The 23502-nt window shown below is 47.9% G+C and overlaps 1 protein-coding gene across 3 annotated transcripts; it reads left to right on the forward strand.

The window, feature by feature from the left end:
- Window positions 1-62: 62 nt before the first annotated feature.
- LOC311182706 (organic cation/carnitine transporter 2) lies at window positions 63-23502 on the forward strand (the record flags this gene model as incomplete). Of its 3 annotated transcripts, none has more annotated exons than XM_084251732.1 (10): window positions 63-547; window positions 7105-7208; window positions 13553-13707; window positions 14647-14818; window positions 15936-16062; window positions 17733-17833; window positions 19702-19916; window positions 21547-21729; window positions 22655-22790; window positions 23415-23502. In XM_084251732.1, the coding sequence occupies exons 1-10, from the start codon at window positions 116-118 to the stop codon at window positions 23500-23502; spliced, it is 1713 nt and encodes a 570-aa protein (XP_084107858.1). In that variant the 5' UTR covers window positions 63-115. The 3 variants fall into 3 exon arrangements, with proteins under 3 accessions (XP_084107858.1, XP_084107859.1, XP_084107860.1); XM_084251733.1 differs by having other exon boundaries at window positions 63-511; XM_084251734.1 differs by having other exon boundaries at window positions 63-511; window positions 17733-17830.

Raw genomic sequence — 23502 nt, forward strand, 5'->3', positions numbered from 1 at the left:
CGCGCACGCGCACGCCGCCCCGCCCCGTCCCGCCCCGCCCCGCCCCCGCCCCGGCCCCGGCGCGCCGCCGCGTCCCGCGACCCCGGGCCTCCCGCCGCGGGCAGCCGAGGGCGGCATGAGGGACTACGACGAGGTGACCGCCTTCCTGGGCCAGTGGGGGCCCTTTCAGCGCCTCATCTTCTTCCTGCTCAGCGCCAGCATCATCCCCAACGGCTTCAACGGCATGTCCATCGTGTTCCTGGCGGGGGTCCCCGAGCACCGCTGCCGGGTGCCCGAGTCCGCGAACCTGAGCGGCGCCTGGCGCAACCACAGCGCCCCGCTGCAGCGGCTGCAGGACGGCCGCGAGGTGCCCCACAGCTGCCGCCGCTACCGGCTCGCGGCCGTCGCCAACTTCTCGGCGCTGGGGCTGGAGCCCGGCCGCGACGTGGACCTGCAGCAGCTGGAGCAGGAGAGGTGCCTGGATGGCTGGGAGTTCAGCCAGGACGTCTATCAGACCACCATCGTGACCGAGGTGGGTGCCAGCCCCCATGCGGACCTCCCTTTGCAGTCTTTGAGGGTGTGCACCACACACACACACACACACACACACACACGCACACACCCCTCTCCCTGTATGCTGTCACGCCTTGCCTCCCAACACACTAGACACACACACACACACACACACACCCTCCCTGTATGCTGTCACACCTTGCCTCCCAACACACTTAACGCTACCGACGGCTGTACCAGTCAGTAGGTCGACTCGGGAATGAGAGGTCTTCCAGTCAGAGTATTCCTCTCCCACCATGGTTGTCAGGCGGACCACCCATCCTTAAGGCCACCTTGGAGAGGGAGCCAGAGGCCTGGCAAGCCCTGAATGAGAGAGGCAGAAGCAGAGCCAGAATCTGGACCAAGGGACTGTCACCATTTTTTCTCCAGCTTGTTGGCATCCACACACTCCTTTACAGAACTTTTATTTTTCTATTTTATTTATTTATTTATTTTTCCCAACACCATCCCTTATGCTCTTTGTCCCTCCAATGACAGGACAGTCATAACTTGTAAAGAATTGTTTACTTTTTATTCATTTGCTCATGGTGACTTGTTACTCTGAAATCGTCTAAGGATTCAGTCAGAGCATACAACTTTCATTCATAGGGAGTATGGGAAATCTTTACCATTTCCCAGCCTCTTGGATTTTCCATTTTGGTTTTTTTTTTTTTTTTTAAAGATTTATTTATTTATTTATACAAGCACTGGGTACAGACAGAAGCACGGGAGGGTGAGAGAATTCACCAGAGCCAGAGCAGGGAGCAGAACAGGCAGACCGACGAAACACACTGCTGAGGGGAGCAGTGGGTGGCAGGAGACCGGGGATCGAATTGGCGCTGCAAAGGCTGCTGGCAGCTTCCCAGCCCAGCACTCAACCGCTGCGCCACCTGGGGAGGCCCTCTTGGATTTTCCTTTTGATTGACTTTGTTACCCCACATTCACTGGAGCTGCATGTATGACATGATGTTGGTGCACTAACCCCCTGCAACTTTAGCAGAACTCAGCAAGCAGAACAGTAAAGAGTCCTTATTAAGTACCAATGCACCAACTTTACCGAAATCCACCATTAGGGATTTGCAGATGAGGGAAGGCTGCTTAGCAAGGAAGCCTCTCAGTGAATCTGGGATAATTCCATTCAACAGTATACTGAGGGAAAAGCCTAGATGTGAAGTTGGAATGGCAAGAAAAGTAAGGTAGCAGGAGGTCAAAGTTCACAGAGAGGGAACTGAAGGGGAGAGTACATAAGACCTGATATGACATCAGACTCTGCTGAAGCCTCAGAGGAATTTACAAGGGTTCTGAGTGCCCAACAAGTGTCACTTCTGCAGTTTCTGTAGGTTTGGACATTTTATGTCCCCAGCACCTGTATTGGATTACTTCATATATAGTGTCACCTGAGCCCTACTGGGATCTCTTAACTAGTGACAATGTCCTGAGACATCGTTGCTTAATAGGCGTTACTGAGTGCAGGTAACTGATTGTACCTTGAGACCTGGAGAACATGGAGAATCAGAACCTCAGTCATCACAAATCCTCAGTCCCAGCCACACAAGTGAGTCTGTCAGACTCGTAAGAACCGTGCAAGTAGAGGTTGCCTGCAGAGACCACAGAAAGAAGCCCTACTCTGTGACACAGGAGTGCCTGCAAATTCTGCACAGCATCTCTTTTTATTTTGCCCCGATCCCACCGGTTCTTCAGCTGTTTTTCTCTGGCTTTCCTGCCTCTGTCCTGGCTGACAGCGATGATGACTCCAATGCGTGCCCCGCAAAGGCCAGCTGTGGAGAGGGGCTTTCAGCTGGCTGCCAAAGTCAATCTTTGTTTTTTATATTAACCTATTTATTTAGCTGTCTTAGCAGTTTCGCAAGAGCTGTGTGCCCTTTCACCCACTTACAGGTTGTAGGTCTTTGCAGGAGGCTAGACTAATACATTACTTAGCCCTTTGTTTTGGGATGCTGGAATGTGCAATTTTAAGTTCAGGCTGCTTCTTCCTCTCAGATAAGCAGTCACTGTTGGAAGCTGTTGTGTTAACATTCCAATGGCTCCATTTTTCTAAGGCCTATTTTTTTTCAACCCAGACCTGGCCTGCTGACCACTGCAGCTAGTCTCGTGCCTGCTAACTATCTCCAAGCCTTCCCTCTCCCCCAAATCATACTTAAGAAGTGTTTGTAAGTACACTGGCATTGAATTCTTACTCAAGTTTTTCAACAGAAGGCAAAAAATCCCCAGATCACCTGTTAAATTTTTTCCCCTTTGTTGAACTTTTAGTGCTAAACTTTGTGGTCGATTTATATCTGCATTTCTCGAAAGTCCTGACAAGATGTTGGATACAGAGGGAGATACAACACAGGAAGATTTTTGCTGATTGGATTAATGAATAACTAAAGAATGCTTCTGTCAAGTTTGAGAACCGAAGAAGAAAAGGACAGTTTAATTTGTGAAGGGCAGCTTGGGAGTGTTCAAAAGACGTTGACTGCAATATTTTAAAGGCAGTGTAATCCTCCACTCCACAAACTATGTGAATCTGCAACAAGGCGTTAGGATTGGCAGAAAGAAGGGAATATTATTTATGAGGTGAAAGGTTGTTCTCCAGTGTTTCAGGGACAGTTTGGTCCACCATGTGGTCCTAGGCTGGCTCTTTCCCTGGCCCTTCAGTTATCCCTATAATGCTCGGGTGGCCCCATCTTGCAGTGCAGCTCATATCCCTGACTGCTTTTGGGCCCAGGACTGCTCCTCTTCGGGGAATCTGAGTGATTTCTGAGGTTGTCTGCATCATATTTTGGTTTCTTCATAGCCCAGTCTGCAGCCAGAAAGATTCCTTTAGAAGATTCTAGTTCTTGTGGATCCCATGAGTTGGGATCTCTTCAATTAAGACATAACAGTCCTCTGTGTCCACTTGGGCTCCCTCTTTGCCCCCAGACACCTCCCGCTTCAGCCCTTGGCAGCACCTTGACTCACTCCATCTAGTCCTGAAAAGCCTTTCTCTGGACAAACTTTTCTATCTGCTTATCTCATGCATAGACAGTCTTTGAAGATAAGCGATTCCCAACTTTTATCCACAAGCCAGACTAAAGGAAAAGCCATTTCAACCTTGGAGGCAGGCCACGACATATTGGGACCAGGAGCCCTGGAGCTTGTACCTCCTTGCTCTGCTTTGTGACCTTTGTCACCCGAGGGCGTGCAGACCCTTGTTGCTGCCTTTGTACCTCATGGCGAGTCAGGAAGCATCTTGCTAGAGTCCTGAGGTATCCTGTGTGTGTGCAATCATAGCAGACCCATCTGGTTGTGAGTGGCCACGTCAAGCACCTCTCTAGCTAGCTGAGAACCAACTGCAGGATCAAAGTTCTGACACTGACACTAGGAATGGGGTGAGAGAGCAAATAAAGTATTATAGAGATTGAAGTTCAGCATTCATCTGAGCTCTGGGCAGCCAAGCCCAAGGTCCAAGCCCTAAGGATACTAAGGTGTTGAAGGTTGACAGCCTTTTTAGTCATCTATTCTCTCACTCACTTATTTACCAAACAACTACTGAGCCTCTCTTCTGTGCACAGTACTGCCAGGCACTGTAGTAGATATAGTAGCAAGTTCTCTGCTTCTTGCCTTGAGAGCCTTGGGGCAAGATTCTATCATTAATTGCAGTTGGAGACAGGATGAAATGTATGTACGAATACTTGCCGTTCAGTAACAGCTGGTACTCACCACTATGACCATGAAGTGATTAGGCTAGGTACATGTCATGAAAGAGTTTCTGCCCCATGGGCACAGACTCTCTCTTTTCCCTTAGGCTAACTCACAGGTAAGAACATTTAGTCCCAGGAAACAACATCATCCCTCTGCTTCCCGTAACTGAGAAGCAAGACCAATCATATGTGGCATATAAAGAGACACAGTTCTTTCCCAAATTTTACATTTTACTGACGTAGAAATGACATAAAATAAACGGCTCGTCACTAAAGTGTGTAATTTGAAAATTTTTGATACACACAAACCTACCATTGAAACCATCACCACTAGACAGGGACATATCCGGCCAGAGCAGTGGCGGTCTAGCTCCCTTGCCGGAGCTGCTCCCAGAATTTTTCAGCTTGTGCCTGCTTTCATGGCTCTCCCATCTGAGGGGTAACAGCGCTAGACTCATGACCTATATGTACCTTCAACCCACACCTTTAGTTCTGACATTGGTACCTGTTATCAGTCATCCCGTACACCAAGTAGAGGCATTGAGGTGCTGGTCTGTAGCTGCTTTAATCACATCTGGGAATCCTGCTCAATGTAGAGATACTCAATGCAAAAAGCCTGGGGTATGTAAGGTGGGCTCGGTGGCTTCTCATTCCCACCCCTCCTAAAGAGGATTCAGTCCAAGTCCTGGGGCGCATTATGGTACATCTGGTGGTGGACAGGTAAGTGGACACATTGACTGGCTGGAGTGTGGCCTGTGACTACGTTTGTGTTCTTTTTTGGAGCCCTAACACCTTTCCTGACCCTACTCACAGATACCCTGACCAGTAGGAAGAAAGTGTTAACATCTGTTTGCTTTGGAGAATTGTCTAGAACTGGCAGTGGTGGATAGAAAGCAGTTACTCCAGGGCATTATACACTTGCCCAGAGTAAGGACAGACTGACCCAAGTACAGCAGCGAAAGAGATGCTCTGGGGACCTACCCTGACCTGAGACCCCAGAATCTTGTCTCTAACAAAGCATAGTCTGACCTGGTTTTAGAGAGCACCTAGCCATGCCTGCCCAGAATTCCCTAGAAGTCTGATGTTTAGAAACCTGACATGGGGCTTGTGAGTAGGGTGCTGTAATCCCAGAACTCACTGCAGAAACCCAGGTGGATTTCTAGCCTATCTCTGCTATGGCAGTCCCCAGCCCTCATAAGAGACCTGTTGAAAAACAACTGCTGATTCTTTATTCATTTTCCATCTCTGTGGCCACAGAAATAACATATGCTGGGAATTGATCTCAGTGTACTCAGGAGTGGCAATAGCCATCATCTAGTTCCTCAAGTTCCACCGAACCCCCAGAGGGCAGCCCATCATCAAGTCCCTCAGCTTTGGCTCCTCCCCCGTTCCCTGGCTTTAGCAGCCATGCCTGGACAGGGGTTACCCCAGGAGCCCTGACCCTCCAACCAGAGAGATGGTGTCAGGGTGCTGGCACCACGGAGGCACTCATGGTAGCAAAACTACTGGAGCCTGTGCATTCGGGCCTTGGTGCTCCGATATTCTTGACTCCTGCTAGTCTGACTTTCTAGATTTAGGAGTTGGAGGCTTCCCTGCAACGGGGATCACTATCCCCTTTTCAGCCCATCCAGGGTTCACATGCTTATGCCAGAGTGAAGAATCAGCAGTGTGCCTGAGTGACCCTCATCCACCAGTTGGGGTGGGCATGGGGGGTTAGGGGGGCTCTTCATGTCTAACCTGAGGTGCCTCAAGGCCATGTGCTCTACCTCCCAGTGGAACAGAGAAACAGACTTGTTTTTCCCACTTTCACTGGCCCGGAAGAGATGCTTTGTTCTAGCAAGCTGCACACATCCCCTGCCCCTGTTTGTTACTGGGGAGCCAGCAGGCTCCATGGTGGGCCAGCCAGCAGCCTGGCGCCAGGCAAGCAAGGCTCTAAATTCCTTGGAGAGTGGCCTTCTTGGTTACTACTGAGCAGCATCTCTGTTCTGGGAAACATTTTTCTGGGAACCACCAAGCTTCCTGTTTTGGCTTTTCTTCCTTTTCTTGACTCCCTGGCAGGCTGGGCTAATGTCTGAGTGTTTAGTTGCATCCCTGTGCCCACAGACCTCTGGTCATGGTAACAATGGATGTAGCTATACATCGGTGCTGGGAAATTCAAGTAACATCACCTGTGCCTTACCCCAGTCTCCGTCTTACACATGAGGAAATTAAGGCACAGTGATGTGGGGAAAACAAGCTGAAGTTGGATAACCAGTTAATAGCAGACTAGAAGTTAAAGCACTGTTTCTTGACTCCCAGGCTATCATTGGACCTGGTATTGTTGGCACAGCATCAGAGTCCAGCTCTAAATGTCACCAGGAGGGCCCAGGCATCATTCAAGGTGGGGCCTGAGTAGAGCTAAGGGATGTATACAGATGATGCATGCTGGACCTTCTGACCTCAGTCATTTGCTGGATGCCTTGACCCTAAGAGCCTGAGAATCACTCTCATGCCATTCCTTATAGTGGCCTAACCTCACCTGTCCACTGCCCTGGGCTCTGCCCAGAATCATTGCCTTCTCCTAGGTTGACATGCAGGGAGAGTACTTGCTTCCTGTGTATTTCCCCTTCTTAAAGTGGAGGTTCAGCCCTGGACCTGAAAGCTAAGGGAAAAAAAGATGGGGCGGAAGCCCACTTTCCCTGTGAGTGGGAACCTCCTCTCTGCTTTGCTGTCTGGATGGGCCATTGCCTGCCCAAATGAGCCCACACACCACACGGTAATGTGAACAGCATGCAGGGATGTAGGATGCTCTGAAGTCATTTTCCAAAAAGCTTTATATTTAAAACATTTTAAAAATAACATTTAAAAAAATTAAAAATAACATTTTAAAAATAACCATTTGCTTCTCTTACAGTGGAACCTGGTGTGTGAGGATGACTGGAAGGCCCCGCTCACGATCTCCTTGTTTTTCGTGGGTGTCCTCGTGGGCTCCTTCATTTCAGGGCAGCTCTCAGACAGGTAAGGTGGGTGTCTGTTTCCTGAAACTGCAGGGGAACCCCATATCAAACAAGGAGCATAAACGTGCCTGGCCAGTGACTTCAGATGGTGGTGTTCTCTCAGCCTAGGACCTTGGGATTTAAAAGAAGGGAATCTGTGTCTACAGTATAAACTCCATACCAAATAAGAACCAACAGCCTCCTCTCCCTAATGCTGGCTGATCTAAGCAACTGAGCCAAGTCTATCCATGACTCAGTTGACCGGAAACAGGCCATGCTTCACTTCTGCACCAGCCTGGCTGGTCTTCCCTGAGTGATTCTCATGTCCCCATGCATGGGAGAGGTAGATACCACACACACACACATACACACACACACTCTCTCTCTCTCTCTCTCTCACTCTCTCTCTCTCTTTGCATTCCCCATACTGAGGCTCTCTTTGCAAGGCGAGAGAGTTCACTAGCCAGTAGTGGCATGATGGATGGAGCTGATGCTCCTTAGTTAAAGGTCTGTGGTAATGGCTCTTCTCTCCAAGCAGAGAGTGTTGTTTTGACCCATTAGCAGGTTATTTGTGAAGTCCCACGACTATTATTTTTTTTAAATGTTCTTTTTTTTTAATTAAATTTTTATTATTATTTATTTATTTATTTATACAAGCACTGGGTACAGTCAGAAGCGTGGGAGGGTGAGAGAATTCACCAGAGCCAGAGCGGGGAGCAGAGCAGGCAGAAGGACTGAAGTACACTGCTGAGGGGAGCAGCGGGCGGCAGGAGAGGTCTGCGTGCCATGTGGGACCCTCCTCCGGTGGCCGGAGAGCAGCCGGGGATCGAACCGGCACTGCAGAAGCTGCGGGCAGCTTCGCAACCCGGCGCTCAACCGCTGCGCCACCAGGGAGGACCCCACGACTTTTAATTCAATGACCTTTCATGGTTTAAGGAGTCCATCTACTCTTAAAGTCATATGTAAATGTTTAGAGATAATCCATGAGCATTTCTCTTTTTTTTTTTTTTTTTTGAAAAAAGTATGTAGATTCCATGAAGTTTTCAGATGGGGCTAATGTGTTCATCTCCCTAGCCAGAGTTTCAGGGTCTGTCAGAAGCCCACTGTGAAAGAAGCAGTCTTCAAGGAGGTTCTTGGCTACAATGGCATGTGTAAGAACACCCACAGGATCCACCCATCGTGGGGTAGAGTCAGTATCTTCCCAGGTCATGGAGGGCTGATAGAAAATTTCAGACTAGGAATGTTCTTATCTTAACAAAGCTGTTTTACCCTGTAGCACAAACTCAGGGTGGTAGTTTAGCATGTTTACATGTATAGGTTTTTGTCTTTACCTGAGAAGTTTTCCTCAGGAGGATTATGTGTATTTCTTACTAGATTTTTCATCTAGCAATTTAAAAAAGGACAATTCTTGCAGTGACCAGTGAGCATTACAGGTGACCTTGACCACTGATCGATGGTTCTAGATGATGCTCAGACACTTGCCCCTTTAGAGGGAAGCCTTTGCTTCCCCAGATCCATTTATTTTTATTTAACAAGCATGCAGCACTTACTATGTGCTAAACACAGGTATTTGCACTGTTTTTTTAAACAACAGCAGTATAATCCTCATAAACCTATGAAGTAGGAAGTAGTATGATTCTCATTTTACAGAGGGAGAAAAAGGGTTAAAGGAGTTAGTTGCCTGGAGTCTTACAGCCAGCAACTGATCCAGCAGAGCTAGGGTTTGGCCTCAGATCTTGAATCTAAGCAGCTCTTCTAGGGCCCTGCTGTTCTAGAACTTGCCTTCTAGCAAGGAAGACTGTATTAAACAACTAATTGAGGAAATACTTGTTATCCTGGCTGGGGCTAAGTGATAGAAAGAAAAAAATCCAGGATCCTCAGAGAGGACCGGAGGATGCCAGGAAAGCTTCCCTGAGATGGTAAAGCATGTGCAGGAGGGTAAATGTGAGTCGAGGTTAATCAGCTAAAGACTGGATAGAAGAAAAAACTTTCTGGACAGTGCCTCAACTCAAGAAGAGTTATAGCACTCGCTAGGACCTAGGGACAAAACCGCTGTTGGGAGAAGGGTGAGGAGGTGGTAGGGGCGTGAAGCAGTGGGGCAGGCAGAGGCCTGAGCAGAAGAGCAGGCCAGGCTCAGCAGGTCACTGTTAGGAGTTTGGATATTAGTCACAGAGCAGTGGGGAGCTATTGAGAGTTTTGTAAATCAGGAACATGACATAATCAGAATTGCATTTTTTAAAAAGATTATTTGATGACCTTGTGGAGAAAGCATTAAAGAATGCAAGAATGGTTGTGGAGAGGCCGATTAAAAGGTTATTACAATAATTTATACAGGAGATGGTGGTGACTTAGATTAGACTGAGGGTGGTCAAGATGGAGAGCAGTGGTAAGAGGTAATTCCAACAGGATTTGTTGATGGGGGTTAGATGAAGAAAGTGAAGGGATGAAGATTTCTGGCCTGCACATCTGGGTGGATGATGTTACCCTTTTCTAAAACAGGGAACTCTAGGAGAGTTCAATTTGAATGTACTGAATCTGGGCCAACTCTGAGACTGCTAAGTGCAGGCATTGAAAATGCAGCTGGATATATGGACATAGTGCTCCTTGAGAGGTTTGGGCTGGAGAAACACATTTGGATGTTGTCAGCTCAGAGATCCTTTATCAAAGCCCTAAACATGCATGAGATTGCTTGGGGGATAACGTAGAGTGAAAAGAGGGGTACCTGTGACTGAGTTTAGAAACCCTTCACTGAGAATGGTGGAAAGTCTCCTCCTACCAGTCTGAGTGACAGGTTGGACTTCGAGGCATTACCTCAATGTGAAAAACAAGTTGGAGGTACCCCAAGTTCAGAGTTGAATCTCTGTGCATTTTTCTGGGTCAACTATGTCGTGCATTAGGTAAATCTTTGAGCATTAACCTAAGTACCCGATTACCAAGGAGACCATGATTAACTGAAGAAAGAACTTAAATTCCAAAAGATCCGCTCCCAAGGAAATAGTAGAAACAAAATTAATGACTACGTAAGGATCAGCTTCATGTTTCAAAGAGCTAGTACAGTGTTTTTCAAGGATTTAAAAAACAAAACAAAACATTTTGTCAGCATATTTCTTTTAAGGAGCATAGTTTAAGTCCAGTAAGCAAAACAGCTGAAAGTGTGGTGTTCTGGCTACAGCCCCTGCCTCCAACTCTCCCAGTGCCTCCCCTCAAGCTTGTCTGTATCCCCAGGGGAGGTCCAGGCTTCTATGGGATGGACAGTTTCTGATCTCATCACTTCTTAGTAAGCCAGTTCCCAAATCTCACCCAAACAAATTACCTAAGAACAGTAGAGTCATGCCCTCAACTTGTTGCCGGGGATAGCATCAGGAACTTTCTATGTAGGGCAAGGGTTCCGCCTTCTTTCTGGCATAGGAATAAGCCTGAAACTTAAGAGTAGCTAAAATAATCCTGGGTTGTCAAAGGAGTCTATCTGACATTATTGAGTTACCTTTCTGTGTGTCATTGAGAGAAAGGCACAACCCTGGGAAGAAATAGACTGATATTTCCTGGTTTTGTAGATATGTGTGTATTTGATGTTTTAAAAGCAAGTGTTTTTGGCTCCAATCCCAGACCGCTGAGGACTACTGCTAAGTAAGGGGTCTCTGAGTCTTTCTTCCCTGCCATCCTGGGGTGCCCTTGGCAAGGTAAGGTGAGATAGAAATTACACCTGCCTGCCTGTAGTAAGTGACCACCCCTTGGTGTAGGGTGGTCTTTGTACGAAAAATGTAGAGAGAGTCTCCTTCTAGACCATGATTTTCTCAACCTCAGCACTATTGACATTTGGAGCCCCTTTGTTGGAGGGGGCTATCCGAGCACTGTGGGATATATTTTTTAAAAGATTTATTTATTTATACAAAAACTGGGGTACAGGCCAGAAGCGTGGGAGGGTGAGAGGATTCAGAGACAGAGCAGGGAGCAGAACAAGCAGTTGGACCGAAAACACTGCTGAGGAGAGCAGCAGGCGAGACTGGAGAGGTCTGCCGTGTCATGTGGATATCTCCCTGTCTGGCAGGGGATCGAACACACGCTACAGAGGCTGCAGACAGCTTCACAGCACTGCGTTCAACCCGCTGCGCCACTGTGGAGGCCCCGGGCACTGTGGGATATTTAGCAACATCTCTAGCCTCTACCTACTGAATGTCAGTAGCATCAAAACCCAAACAACAAACCTGTTGAGAAGAAACACCAGACTTTCTAACAGGGCTGCAAGACCTTGTGCACTTGGCTGCTGCCCACTTCTGCAGTCTCCCACCGCACAACTGACACCACCCACATTACCCCTATCTCTATCATGCCTCCCTGGACACAGGCTGAAGCATTGCCCACTCTCCCCTGCAGCCTTCCTGGACCATAAAGACTCACCCAGGGTGCCTGGTTTACCTGGTTCCTTATGCCTTTCCTTCTAGGGCCTATCAGAAGGTATCATCTTATGATTAATGTTGGTCTGCCCCAGGTACTGTGAATATCATTGAAGGCTTGGCCCTTAACCCTTCAGTCCCCTTGTTCACAACCATTTTTTCTCTGGGCCTCATTTCCCATCACCAGGGAGACATTCCCTCAATGCCCACATCCTAGCTCCAGAGCAGGTAGTTTTCTTTGTTGTGTCTCTTGCAGACCTGGGTGCCCATCCTCTGGTGCGATTGTCTCAGAGTATAATTGTACATTCAGGCTTGTGGTGGTTTGACTGAAATGTGACTACCATCTGTCTCACCAACAAGACTCTAAGCTCCTTCAGGGCAAGAACTTTATTTTATTCAGATAGATCCCTAGGGGCAGTATATATTAGAAGCTCAATAAACAGTTACTGAATTAAAGCTTGTCCTGACCAAGTAAAGCCAGTCCTGACCAAGCTCAAGCTGAATCTGCTCCTTTTCACTGGGTTGACTTATTCTTTGTGTGGCTTGCCTTTAAAACAAAACAAATGAGAAAAAAATCTTAAACAAACCCAACATTTGAAAACATTTTAAATGAACACAGATACAGAAAACCTCAGAGAATAGCAAATGTGCAGCTTAATGAATTAATCCTAGGAAATAACCTTGTCACTGCTGAGTCAAGAAGTAGAACTCTTGTCCCATCCCAAGTACAAGGCCTTCCTTCCCTATAAGTAACCACCAGCTTGACTTTTATAAAAATGACTTTCTTGTTGTATTTTTGTAGTTTGATTATCCAAGTGTGCATCCCCTTACACATAAGTTTAGACTTTCCCTCTTAAACATTTGATATTTCTTTGAAACTAACCTAGATTTTCTCCAGCCATCCTTTTTTTTTTTTTTTTAAGTTTCATTCATTCATGCATACAAGAATGAGGCACAGGCCAGATGCAAGGAAGGGTGAGAGGATTCACCAGAGACTGGGAACAGAACAGGCAGACCAACCGAAACACATTGCTGAGGGGAACAGCGGGCGAGACAGGAGAGGTCTGCTGCGCCATGTGGGACCCTCGCCGGCCTGACCTGCCGGGATTGAACCCATGCTGCAGAGGCTGCGGACAGCCTCACGGCGCTGCGATCAACCACCTGCGCCACCAGGGGAGGCCCCCAGCCATCCTTTTTTTAACCTTTACAGTTTACCCTTTGAAGAACCCCGGTTCCAGTCTACCTGTAGAATTTCCCAGTCTGGATTTTGCTGATTGCATACTCATGGTGCAGTTCAAATTATTCCTCTTTTCTCTGCATTTCTTGCAAATTGGCAGCTGGATCCAGAGACTTAATCAGGTTCAGGGTCATCCCCTTTGGCAAGACTACAGGAGGCATGCACAGTTCCTTTGTCTCTTTACAATGTCAGAAGTCATTGATACATAATGCCCATATCTGTTAAATCAGTGAGGGAAGGGGATGCCATAATTAGATGATATTCTGATTTTATCTCTTCATTTACTGGTTGGAAAACTTATAAAATGACACTTCCCCTTGACTGTTACTGGTTACTGTTCATGTGGTTTACACAGCAAAGTCAGGACAAATGTTTCTTTCACTTATTTACCAGTTTTCATTTATACAAATTGTTTTGTCCTCCACAGTTAACTGATTATTTTCTAAAAAGTCATTATGAGGGTTTGGATTTAAGCATAATTGTTGTGTTTTGGTCCCTTGAGGTCTTTATGATTGTGACATAGCTGTCTGGGTAACCCTGGTACCCAGACCGCACATTGGTCCCCGAGAGTAGAGAGGGGTGGTGACAGCATAGGGATTGGGACACCAGGATTGTCCATAGTACCGGGTACCCTGGCAGCACTGTCCATGACCCCTTCCCAGATGGCCTGGGAAAGCCCCTCTTGGTGGACCCCATTCCTGCTGCCTCCTCCCAGCTGGTTCCTTTCCTCCCCAGGTTTGGCCGGAAGAACGTGCTGTTTGTCACCATGGGCATTCAGACAGGCTTCAGCTTCCTGCAGATCTTCTCAACAAACTTCGAGATGTTTGCTGTGCTGTTTTTCATTGTAGGCATGGGCCAGATCTCCAACTACGTGGCAGCATTTGTCCTGGGTATGGCCATCAAGTTGGAGTTGAGTACTTGATCCTGTGTTTCACCATCATCCCACTAGTCACCTTCTGGAGGCAGCTGGGACATCCCTCAAAGGGATGTGGTCTCACAATACCAGCCAGGGCTTCTTGATGAACCCATTTTATAGGCATGGAAACTGAGTCAACCAAGTGCCCAGCCTTGCATCTCCAGTGGCCATAACCTGACTGCTGAGTTCACTTCTTTTGTGGCCGCCTTGTTCTTATTAAATGCTTGATGATCCCCATTTTACTAGAACTCACCCAAGATCACCCCTTAAAAAAAAGCCTGTCACTGCCCTGCACTAAGTAGCTAAGGAAAGAGGCATGATGTGAACAAGGGCCACAACCGGCGGTATCTCCTAGGAAGAAAATCTCCTCCTCTGCTAACTACTGCAGCCAAGGAAATCGGCTGGCAGGAATGAAGTGATGAGAATGGGCTGTGGTCACATTAATTGAGACTACACACTGTGGGCCTTTGGCATAGTCTCACCGAAAACTCGCCAGTCTCGCTGTCTGAGGGACTTACCCTAGTGTGTTGATTTTTGGGTTTCTTGGATTATATTGTTGAAAGGATTATTTTTTCTTCCCTTCACATTTAATAGAATATTTGCTCCTTAAGTGATAATAGTCAGCACGTGTGGCCTTAGTAATGACTTCTCCTTTAGTGAATTCTTCTTCATGTGAGGATTAAGCGTTGAGGCCTAACACGGCATCTTTAGCATGTGGCTTCGAGCATATGTGAAGCACCCTTGCAGATGCTCAGCCTGGACTGGGTTCAGAATTCCATCCTTTCCTCAGGACTTAGAGACCCAGAATCCTGGCTGCTTTCTTGTCCATGTGTTGGAAATTATACAGCAGAAAACTAATAAGGAAGTAACATGAATTAAAATACTAATTTGACTCCTCCCTTGTTTTGAACAGGAACAGAAATTCTTGGCAAGTCGATTCGTATTATATTCTCCACGTTAGGCGTGTGCCTATTCTATGCAGCTGGCTTCATGGTGCTGCCACTGTTTGCTTACTTCATCAGAGACTGGCGAATGCTGCTTCTGGCGCTGACGGTGCCTGGCGTGCTGTGCGCTGTGCTCTGGTGGTGAGTGTGCACTGGCCAAGGTGCTCACACACAGTATGTCTTCTGTCCGGCGTTCACTAGGGGGCAGCAGCAACTCACAAATCCCTATTTGGCGCCCCAAACAGGATGTTTAGGTTATGTAAAAGTTGTTTCATAGTGTTTTCCCCACACTCAGAAAAGCCAAAACCAAAACGAAACCCCATAACATCAGCAGACTTCTTCTCAGCCCTGTGCTGGGTTGGTCGGAATGCAGGGAAGGTAAGGCAGTAGCTGCGAGACAATGGGGTTGCCAGCGCCACCATCACTGCTAGGAAGCTGCCGGACCACAGGACAAGCCAGCTCACACCCTGGTTCTGGCTCTGTGTGGCTGAGGCCTTATGCCACAGATGCTGGGAGAGCGGGGAAAGCACTGGAAGGAAGTGAGAGTCCTCAGGGTTGACCACATAGAGGAAGCCATCAAGTTAGAGGAATTGGACAGGAGAGAGGAGGCCACTCCATACCGGGCATGAACACAGCAGAAAAACCAAGCTGGGAATTGCCCCTTGCGGGTGGAGATGGTGAGATCCTCTGCCCATGTGGCTCTGAGACCATTTCAGAGCTTAGCAGGTGGATGAGGAGACCGAACACAGCGTACATCTGGTCATCATCAGGGCAGGACCTACCTGGCAAGGAGGAAACAAGATCCACAAAGCCTCAGAGCACCCAGGTGCTCTGATTAACGAAAAGAGAGACTAACAAAGCAAATGGATAAATCAGCCGTAGGGGTAGGGAAAACTAGAGGTGAAGAGGCCAGTGTGGAGGCTTTTGTGGATGCTAGAGACAGGCAGGGCAAGGGGCTGGGCTGAGCAGAGCCGAGACCATGACAAACCTGGACTTCAGGGGCCCTCCTTGCGCCTGTGTCCTTAGTGTCCAGAAGGTCATACCACCACTCTTCAGAAATGGAGGGGGCCATCATGGTGTGCAGGCCCCTCCAAATTTTGTGCACACCAGTGTACTCCAAAGCACACCCTCCACATTGTTGCTGGCTCAGAAGCAACAAGCATTTCTCAAACCTTAACTTTACTTCCTACCTCCACTGAGGTTGTGCCTGGTCAGTTGGGCAGGAAGACCTCAGTGAGCTTGCTCCCTATGCTTTCAGGTTCATCCCTGAGTCCCCCCGGTGGCTCATCTCTCAGGGACGATTTAAAGAGGCAGAGGTGATCATCCGTAAGGCTGCCAAAATCAACGGGATTGCTGCACCATCGACCATCTTTGACCCAAGTGAGGTGAGACTGGAGAGGGAGCTGGTGGGAGGGTCTCATGACCAGGATTTGAGGGCAGCCCCACACAGCCCTGAAGCCCTCCCTGGATTCAGGAACCCAACCCAAGACCTGCCCAAGCCCCATATGCACACTAGGCAGGCCCTGTTAAAATTCAGAAGTTGAGAAGATGCTTCTTCACCTTTCCCAAAGGTTTTAGGTTTTCATACATACTTAGGTTTATATACTTCCTTTCTAGGCAACCATATAGTTTAACCACTGCTCTTTAATAATAAACATGCTTTATGAGTAGGCCTTTTTTTGAAGACAGCATTTGGGGAAATGGATTCTTATACCTTCAGTAGTTTGTCGCCTTAAAAAAAATCATCCAGTACATAAAATATGAAGCAATAATAGATTGGGAGCTAGAGGAGTTTAGTTTCCTTCTACCAGCCAGTTAGCTGTTGTGGAGCAGTGTCCTTTTTGATATCTGCCCTTTCTTCTTACCCTACCCCTCATGGCTAACCCTATCCTCTTACACCATGAGTAATTTCCTGATTCTGCCTGGTTCGTGGGTCTTACTTCTCCTTCCTGTTCCCTCTCCTACCACTCTCTCTAAAAAGCCAGTGCTTTTCGTCATAACTGCAAGAAAAGGTTATAAGTTGTAATTCCTGGCTAATAGGGTTCTGGAATGTGTCTTTGATCTGGTGGGAAAACAAGAGCTGTGAGAACAGCCATCAGCAGCCATGCTCAAGTGTGCGTAGCAGGCGTGGTAGAGATGCTTGGGACTCAAGATGCGGACCTGGGGAAAGAGACCACTTAGTGCAGGCAGCAAAGATGCGTTGGTCACCTACAGCCCTGCCAGCCTTAAATGGTGGCCCAGCAGCACCTCCTGCTGAACTCTGGGGAGGGGTCAATGCTCAAGTTGCAGGGCAGAGTAGATGGCAGAGAACTTTTAAGTGAGAGGTCGATCTGGGTGAACCAGTAGCCCCACTGGGGGAAATGAGGGTTTTTCAAGGGATCCATTAAGTCAAAAGCTGACCTTGTGTTGAACTGCTAACTCAGGAAAAACAAGCTCCAAAGCTGGGTTTGCTTAAGAGAGCAACATCAGTGTGTTTAGACGTGTGGTTTATTAATGTCCTTGGCTGTGCTGAATTTCATAGGAAGTTACACTGGGTGAAGCCGAGGTCAATTTTCCTGTTTTTTGGGATCTGAAAGTTTTCCTTTGGAAGTAGACCAGAAACTACATGGTATGAAGACTCAAAACATGAATTCTTTTAAAATATCAGCTCAATAAACTACATAGCCAGTTTCTCTCTCTGACCTACAGGGCAGGGAGCCAGCCTTGGGAAGGAATGCTTTAGAGGCCACCCTGGAATGTGGCCACGGCGGAGGCAGGGGGTGGTGCCTTGAAGGAGCTGTGAGCTGGACTTCCGCCTTGCCCTCAACCCCGAGGGACTGGCCACTACTTTCCTCCTCATTCTTACTCTCTAATTTGTTATTGACAAGGTCTGGGGAAGCCTTCCTCAGCCCAGAATACCTTCACTATACTTAACTCTTCTTTTCAAGAAAGAAACATGAACACTCGCCATCTCAGAGACACAGAAGTTTAGCCAAGACACCAGGGTTTAGGGATGTTATTGGATCTCTCTCTACTACCTTCTCTCCCTCCCATACTCATCCTTTTGTTGCTGCAGCTGCAAGACCTAAGTTCTCAGAAGCCTCAGTCCCACAGCATTCTGGATCTGCTCCGGACGCGGAATATCCGAATGGTCACCATCATGTCCATAATTCTGTGGTGCGTAAGTGAGAGCTGCCTGTGGCTTCCAGACAAGGCTGCTGACGATGGTCATTAGGCCCCTCATTTGCATACATGTCTCAGACCAGAACTGATAGCTTGTGTCATCAGAAAGTATTGGTTGTATTTTAAAAGGGATTTGGCTTGAGCGGATGGGGTACATCACAATTCTTAGCTTGATAGGACCTCAGAAAATTACAATCAAATCTGTTGTGGGGGCTTTGGGAGTGATACGGAATATGCAGGGTCCCTTACAGGTCCTGAGGGTAAATCCTTACTCACTTTGTCTCCTAATTTAATTGTTCCTGGCCCTGCTGCCTCAGACACTGACTGAGGGAGGGGTGAGGCTTTCAAAAAGACCTAAGTGAAGTCATTGAGGTTATAAAGATCGCTAAGCATTTTCTGAAAACATAGAAGCAAGACATCCTCCTCTGGGATGTTTGGAGGCAGGGCCACTGCCTAGATGTCCTTTTCAGCATCCTTCTAATAAGGCATCCCACCCACCAACAGGAGAGGATTTGTGAGTTACCAAAGAGAGGGAATCATCTGAGTTCCCAGATAGCATTTGTTCAATGGCCAGGCCCTTGAGAGTACAGACTGCAGCCTGAGCCTGCTGGATAAGAAGTGCAGGCTCCATCAAGTAGTCCTTATTACTAGACTCAACCAGCCTTCAGGCAGCCAACCACTTAACTCAGCAGGCGACAGTACTATGAGTCACCCAATTCCAGTGGCCCAGGACCCTGCAAGGAAGTGCGCCACCCCTGCATCCACCTCAAGACAGTTCAGGATTCAGCCCATCTGCATCACAGATGGCCAGCCATCAATGAGTCACCCATTCTATGGTTCATACATCTACCTGCTCTGGTTTTTCCAGCAATGCCTACACATATTCTTTTCCATGAATTGTCCCAGTTGTGGTTTCAACCTGAAGATGAGTCAATAAGTCTAATCCCTGAAAGTCTAATTCACCAGACAGTGTTGATGTCATCAGGGAGATGCCCTCTGAGGCTGGGGCCCAGGCCAGAGTCACCAGGGGACACACAGGTGGGAGCTATGTCCCCCGTGACTTCTGTGTACCAGCCTCCTGACCTGAGAGGGTCTACTTGGGATTTTCAGTGTTTGAACTAATATTGTTTCAATGTTTGAACTAATATTGTTCCTTATTTTGTCTTACCCCTTACATCCTATCATATCCCACTTGATATCTGCATCCTTATTCCCCAGCTCTTTCTGCAATTGTTGATTTGGGGAGGTCCAGAGAGAAGGAAAGTAGGCTTTAGTGTTTCAGTTTAAGATAAGGCTGAGAGATGGGCTGGGTTTGTTTCCCACCCCCCCCCCCATTAAGTAAATATGTCTAAACTGTATAAGCCTTTTTATTGAGATACTTTCTGTTAAGAATGCACTGAAATACCCTGGCACAAAGTTTACCCTGGGCTGGGGAAAGTTATCTTTTCTTTGAGACTGAGTTGAATCAGCTGCCTCTGCTTAGAACAGTTGAATTTCCTGCAGTGGTTGTATATTTTAAAAGTATTTATTTTTATTTACTTATGTATACAAGAACTGGGGTCTAGGCCAGAGGTGTGGGGGGAGGGGATGAGAGGCTTCACCATAGACAGAGTGGGGAGCAGAACAGGCAGAATAATGGAAATACAATGCTGAGGGGGGCAGCAGGCGAGACAGGAGAGGTCTGCTGTACCATGTAGGTCAGCTCCCTGGCTGGGGATTGAACTCGTGCTACAGTGGCAGCAGATAGCTTCATAGTGCTAAGACTTAACCCCTTGCACCATGCATTGGTTGTATTTTAAAAGCTGTCCTGGTTGGGCAGCATGTGGATGCAGCTTCTCCAGCTTTCTAATGCACTGTTTCAGGTTGACCATATCAGTGGGCTATTTCGGTCTTTCCCTTGATACTCCAAACTTGCACGGGGATATCTACGTGAACTCCTTCCTCTCAGCAGTGGTGGAAGTCCCGGCCTACACTTTGGCCTGGCTGCTGCTGCGGCATCTGCCCCGGCGCTACTCCATGGCTGCCGCCCTCTTCCTGGGTGGCAGCGTTCTTCTCTTCGTGCAGCTGGTACCTCCAGGTAGGTCAATAGTGCTGCTGTAGTCTTGCATCTTCATGAAATCACTGTCTATACCAGGCTGTTGCAAAGAGAATAAAAAAAAAACATGCCCTTCTAGCTCCCCTGTGCATCTGTATTCTCAGCCAAATCAAGAGAAAAATACCTCCTGAGACCAAACACTCATCAGGGGAGTAGGAAGAGCACCTATGTGGGGCTGGTGGTTAATTTGACTCTCCCCAAGTTAATGTGTGTGTATTTGTTTTTTCTCTCCAGAAGAAAGAGCAGAAAAGAGAGCCACCCCCATTACTTTTTCACCTGGCCTTGTCTTAGTCATTTATTTATTCAGCAAGTAACCACACAGTAGGCTAGGCACTGTGATGCAGGAATAATTAAGTGGGGAAGAACCCCAGGTCCTCAAGAAACTTGCGCTCTGGTTGACAGGCAACAAACAAGTACATGAAAGGCTTGCTGCAGTGTAGAGGGTGTCACTGTTATAATAACAATAAAGGATAATAGAGAGCTCCTTCGTGTAGAGTGGTCATGAATAATGTCTTTGAAGAGAGGCCAGTTGAGCAGAAACGTAGATGAAGTGATGTAGAAAGCCATGAAGATGTTTAGGAGCAGAACATTCCAGGCTGAAGTAACAGTGATGGCAAAGATCCTGAGGAGGGAATGAACCTGGCATGTGTGAGGAAGAAGAGGGAGCTGGTAAGAGGTGAAGAAGTGGCCAGGTCTCAGAGAGGGTTTCACAGGCCATCGACAGGGTTTTATTTTTAAAACCATCTTGGCATCCCGCCAGATGGTTCAGAGGCTGCCCCTTTTTGGCAACACATGGAACGGCCTGTGGGCCTTCAGATGTGTACATCATGGTACCCATGGATCGGAGGCCTCCAGGGTTGGTCATTGGGCCCGAGGCTGGTTACACTGCACAGCACCAGCCCCCACTGCAGCATGGCAGGGGCACCAGGGACATAGGTAGAGGTTCACACCAAAACCAGGGTGTAGGCCTCCCTTGGTGGCGCAGCAGTTGAGCGCTGGGCTGCGAGGCTGCCCACAGCCTCTGCAGCACCAGTTCGTTCCCCGGCCACTGGCGAGGGTCCCACAAAAAGCAAAAAACAAAACAAAACAAAAAAAACAAAACCAGGGTGACCCCCAGGCCACTCAGCGTCCTCTCATTGGCACTGTGAGCAGGATAGTGGAGAGGATGTTTCCCCTGGTTCTGCTGACCTGTACATTGATTTTGCATGAACGTGTGTAATGTGTTGGAACTGAACTCTCCATTCACTCACAAGTCACTAATTCCCACTGCAGTGCCTGCCACAGAGGGTCTGGGGTACCAGCTGACCCCTCAACAGATGTCTGTAATGACTTCTGGATGGAAAGCAGGTTTATGTGGGCAATTGAGGGGCTCACTTTGGTGATCTTTAGGCTGAAGAGAAGAGCGTGTCCTCACGCAACTGCAGGTGTCAGCCTCCACTCACTAGTCAGCTTGGAGGGAAAGCTTGGCTGTAGCTTCTTATCCCACAATAAGAAGTTCTAAATCAGCCCTACTCCCCATCCCTCTCTCCAAAACAAAAACAGACCAAAAATGCTCAGTAGCAGTGCACTTAGAGCTGATGCCAACTCCATTTTCCTTTCTTTGCCTCTCCAGAGTTATATTATTTGGCTACCACCCTGGTGATGGTGGGCAAGTTCGGAGTCACTGCTGCCTTTTCCATGGTCTACGTGTACACAGCCGAGCTGTACCCCACAGTGGTCAGAAACATGGGTGTGGGGGTCAGCTCCACAGCGTCCCGCCTGGGCAGCATCCTGTCTCCCTACTTCGTTTACCTAGGTAAGTCCCTTGGGCCTAGGACATGCAGGGGCCATAGAGTAGAAGCGCTGATTGGCCTTAATGTGAGTTGGAGGTGGCCTGTTATCAGGAAAACAGACACACACACAGCAAATGGAATTCATTCAGTGCTGGATTTCAGCCTGGAGAGGTCTTCTGGCAGAGCGCAGTTCCCTTAACATAAAAACTTGTTGGTTTAGGGAACCAACAAGTTTCATGGGAGAAATTTCTTCTTGGAGTCAGAATTTAAAAGGACCATGAAAGGCACAATATCTATTTAAGAGGTTTGATGAGCTGAGAATTCTTGTAACTGGAAGCACTTTATACAGTGGTTTTGTCCCATGTAAAGAGCTGCCTGGTGCCATTTTCCGTAACAGGGCTCCAGCTTTCCTCTAATTTATTTCCTCCTGGCAGCTGTTGTTCCCGGGCATGTCCCTAGCCAGCACACCTTTGGGAAGGGGTGGCACCCACCTTGAGAGTACCCAGAATCCCTTATGAGCATGCCGCATAGATCTGATGATAGAGGCACCTTCTTATCTAGCTATAAGGCAAATTGAACAGGTTGTGACACATCTGAAGAGGTGGAGGAATTATTCCTGTCCCTGGACGAATACCTTGAGTTCCTTGGAAATCTAGCATTGGGACAGAGGAGTCGTAATCATTCCGGCTCGGTCCCCTCCTCCTGGCCTCTTCCCTCCCCTCTACTGGGAAGCACTGCTGGACCTCTGGGTATGTCTGTGCCAACCCTGAGTTCTGAGGCCTGTCCAGGTGCCAGCATCCAATCTGGCAGTCAGACTGCAGGAGATGCTGGGCTGAGAAAGCTGGTGATCCCTTTAGAGAGTCCTGAGAGTATAAAGGGAGGGAGGAGGAGAACCAAGTCTAACCACCCACCCCTGCCCGGGTTTGGGCTCTGTCTGCTTTGCCATAGGTGCCTATGACCGCTTCCTGCCCTATATTCTCATGGGAAGTCTGACCATCCTGACAGCCATCCTCACCTTGTTCCTCCCAGAGAGCTTTGGCACTCCCCTCCCAGACACCATTGACCAGATGCTAAGGGTCAAAGGGTAAGGAGGTCCCCTTCTTCACAGTGTTGATGCACTAGGCATGGACCCCGCCAGATTTCAGGAGCCCCATAGACACTCCCTTATGAATGCTGTGGGCTAGCTTAGCCACCAGAGCGTTAGAAACAGCAAGGTAGGGCCTCCCTGGTGGCAAAGTGGTTAAACACAGCACAATGAAACTATACGCAGCCTCTGCAGCAGAATTGGATCCCCGGCTGGCCAGGGAGATACCCACATGGCCCAGCAGACCTCTCCTGTCTCACTGCTGCTCCCCTCAGCAGTGTATTTCAGTAGATCCGCCTGTTCTGCTCTCCACTCTGTCTCTGGTGAATCCTCTCACCCCCTGCACCTCTCGCCTGTACCCAAGTTCTTATATGCATAAATATAAATCTTAAAACAACAACAACAACAAGGTGCTTATAGTCTTCTCTGATCTGACCCAGACCACTCTGTTGCTGTGTATGTGCCCACAGTGCACAGAGAGAAACCTTTCAGAATCTGCTATGTGATTTTTTTTTTTTTTGCCATCCTGCCCCCACCCTCAGTGAGACCCCCAGTTCTGGGTTTTGTTTTGAAACATATCTTTTTATGATCTTTCACTAAAATTTGTTTTGCTTGTTTTTATAGACTGAAATATAGGCAAACTCCAAGCCACACAAAAATAATCAAAGATGACGAAGAAAGCCCTACAGTCCTTAAAAGCACAGCCTTCTAA

The sequence above is a fragment of the Talpa europaea genome, assembly GCF_964194135.1.
Source record: "Talpa europaea genome assembly, chromosome: 13".
NCBI classification, from domain to species: Eukaryota; Metazoa; Chordata; class Mammalia; order Eulipotyphla; family Talpidae; genus Talpa; species Talpa europaea.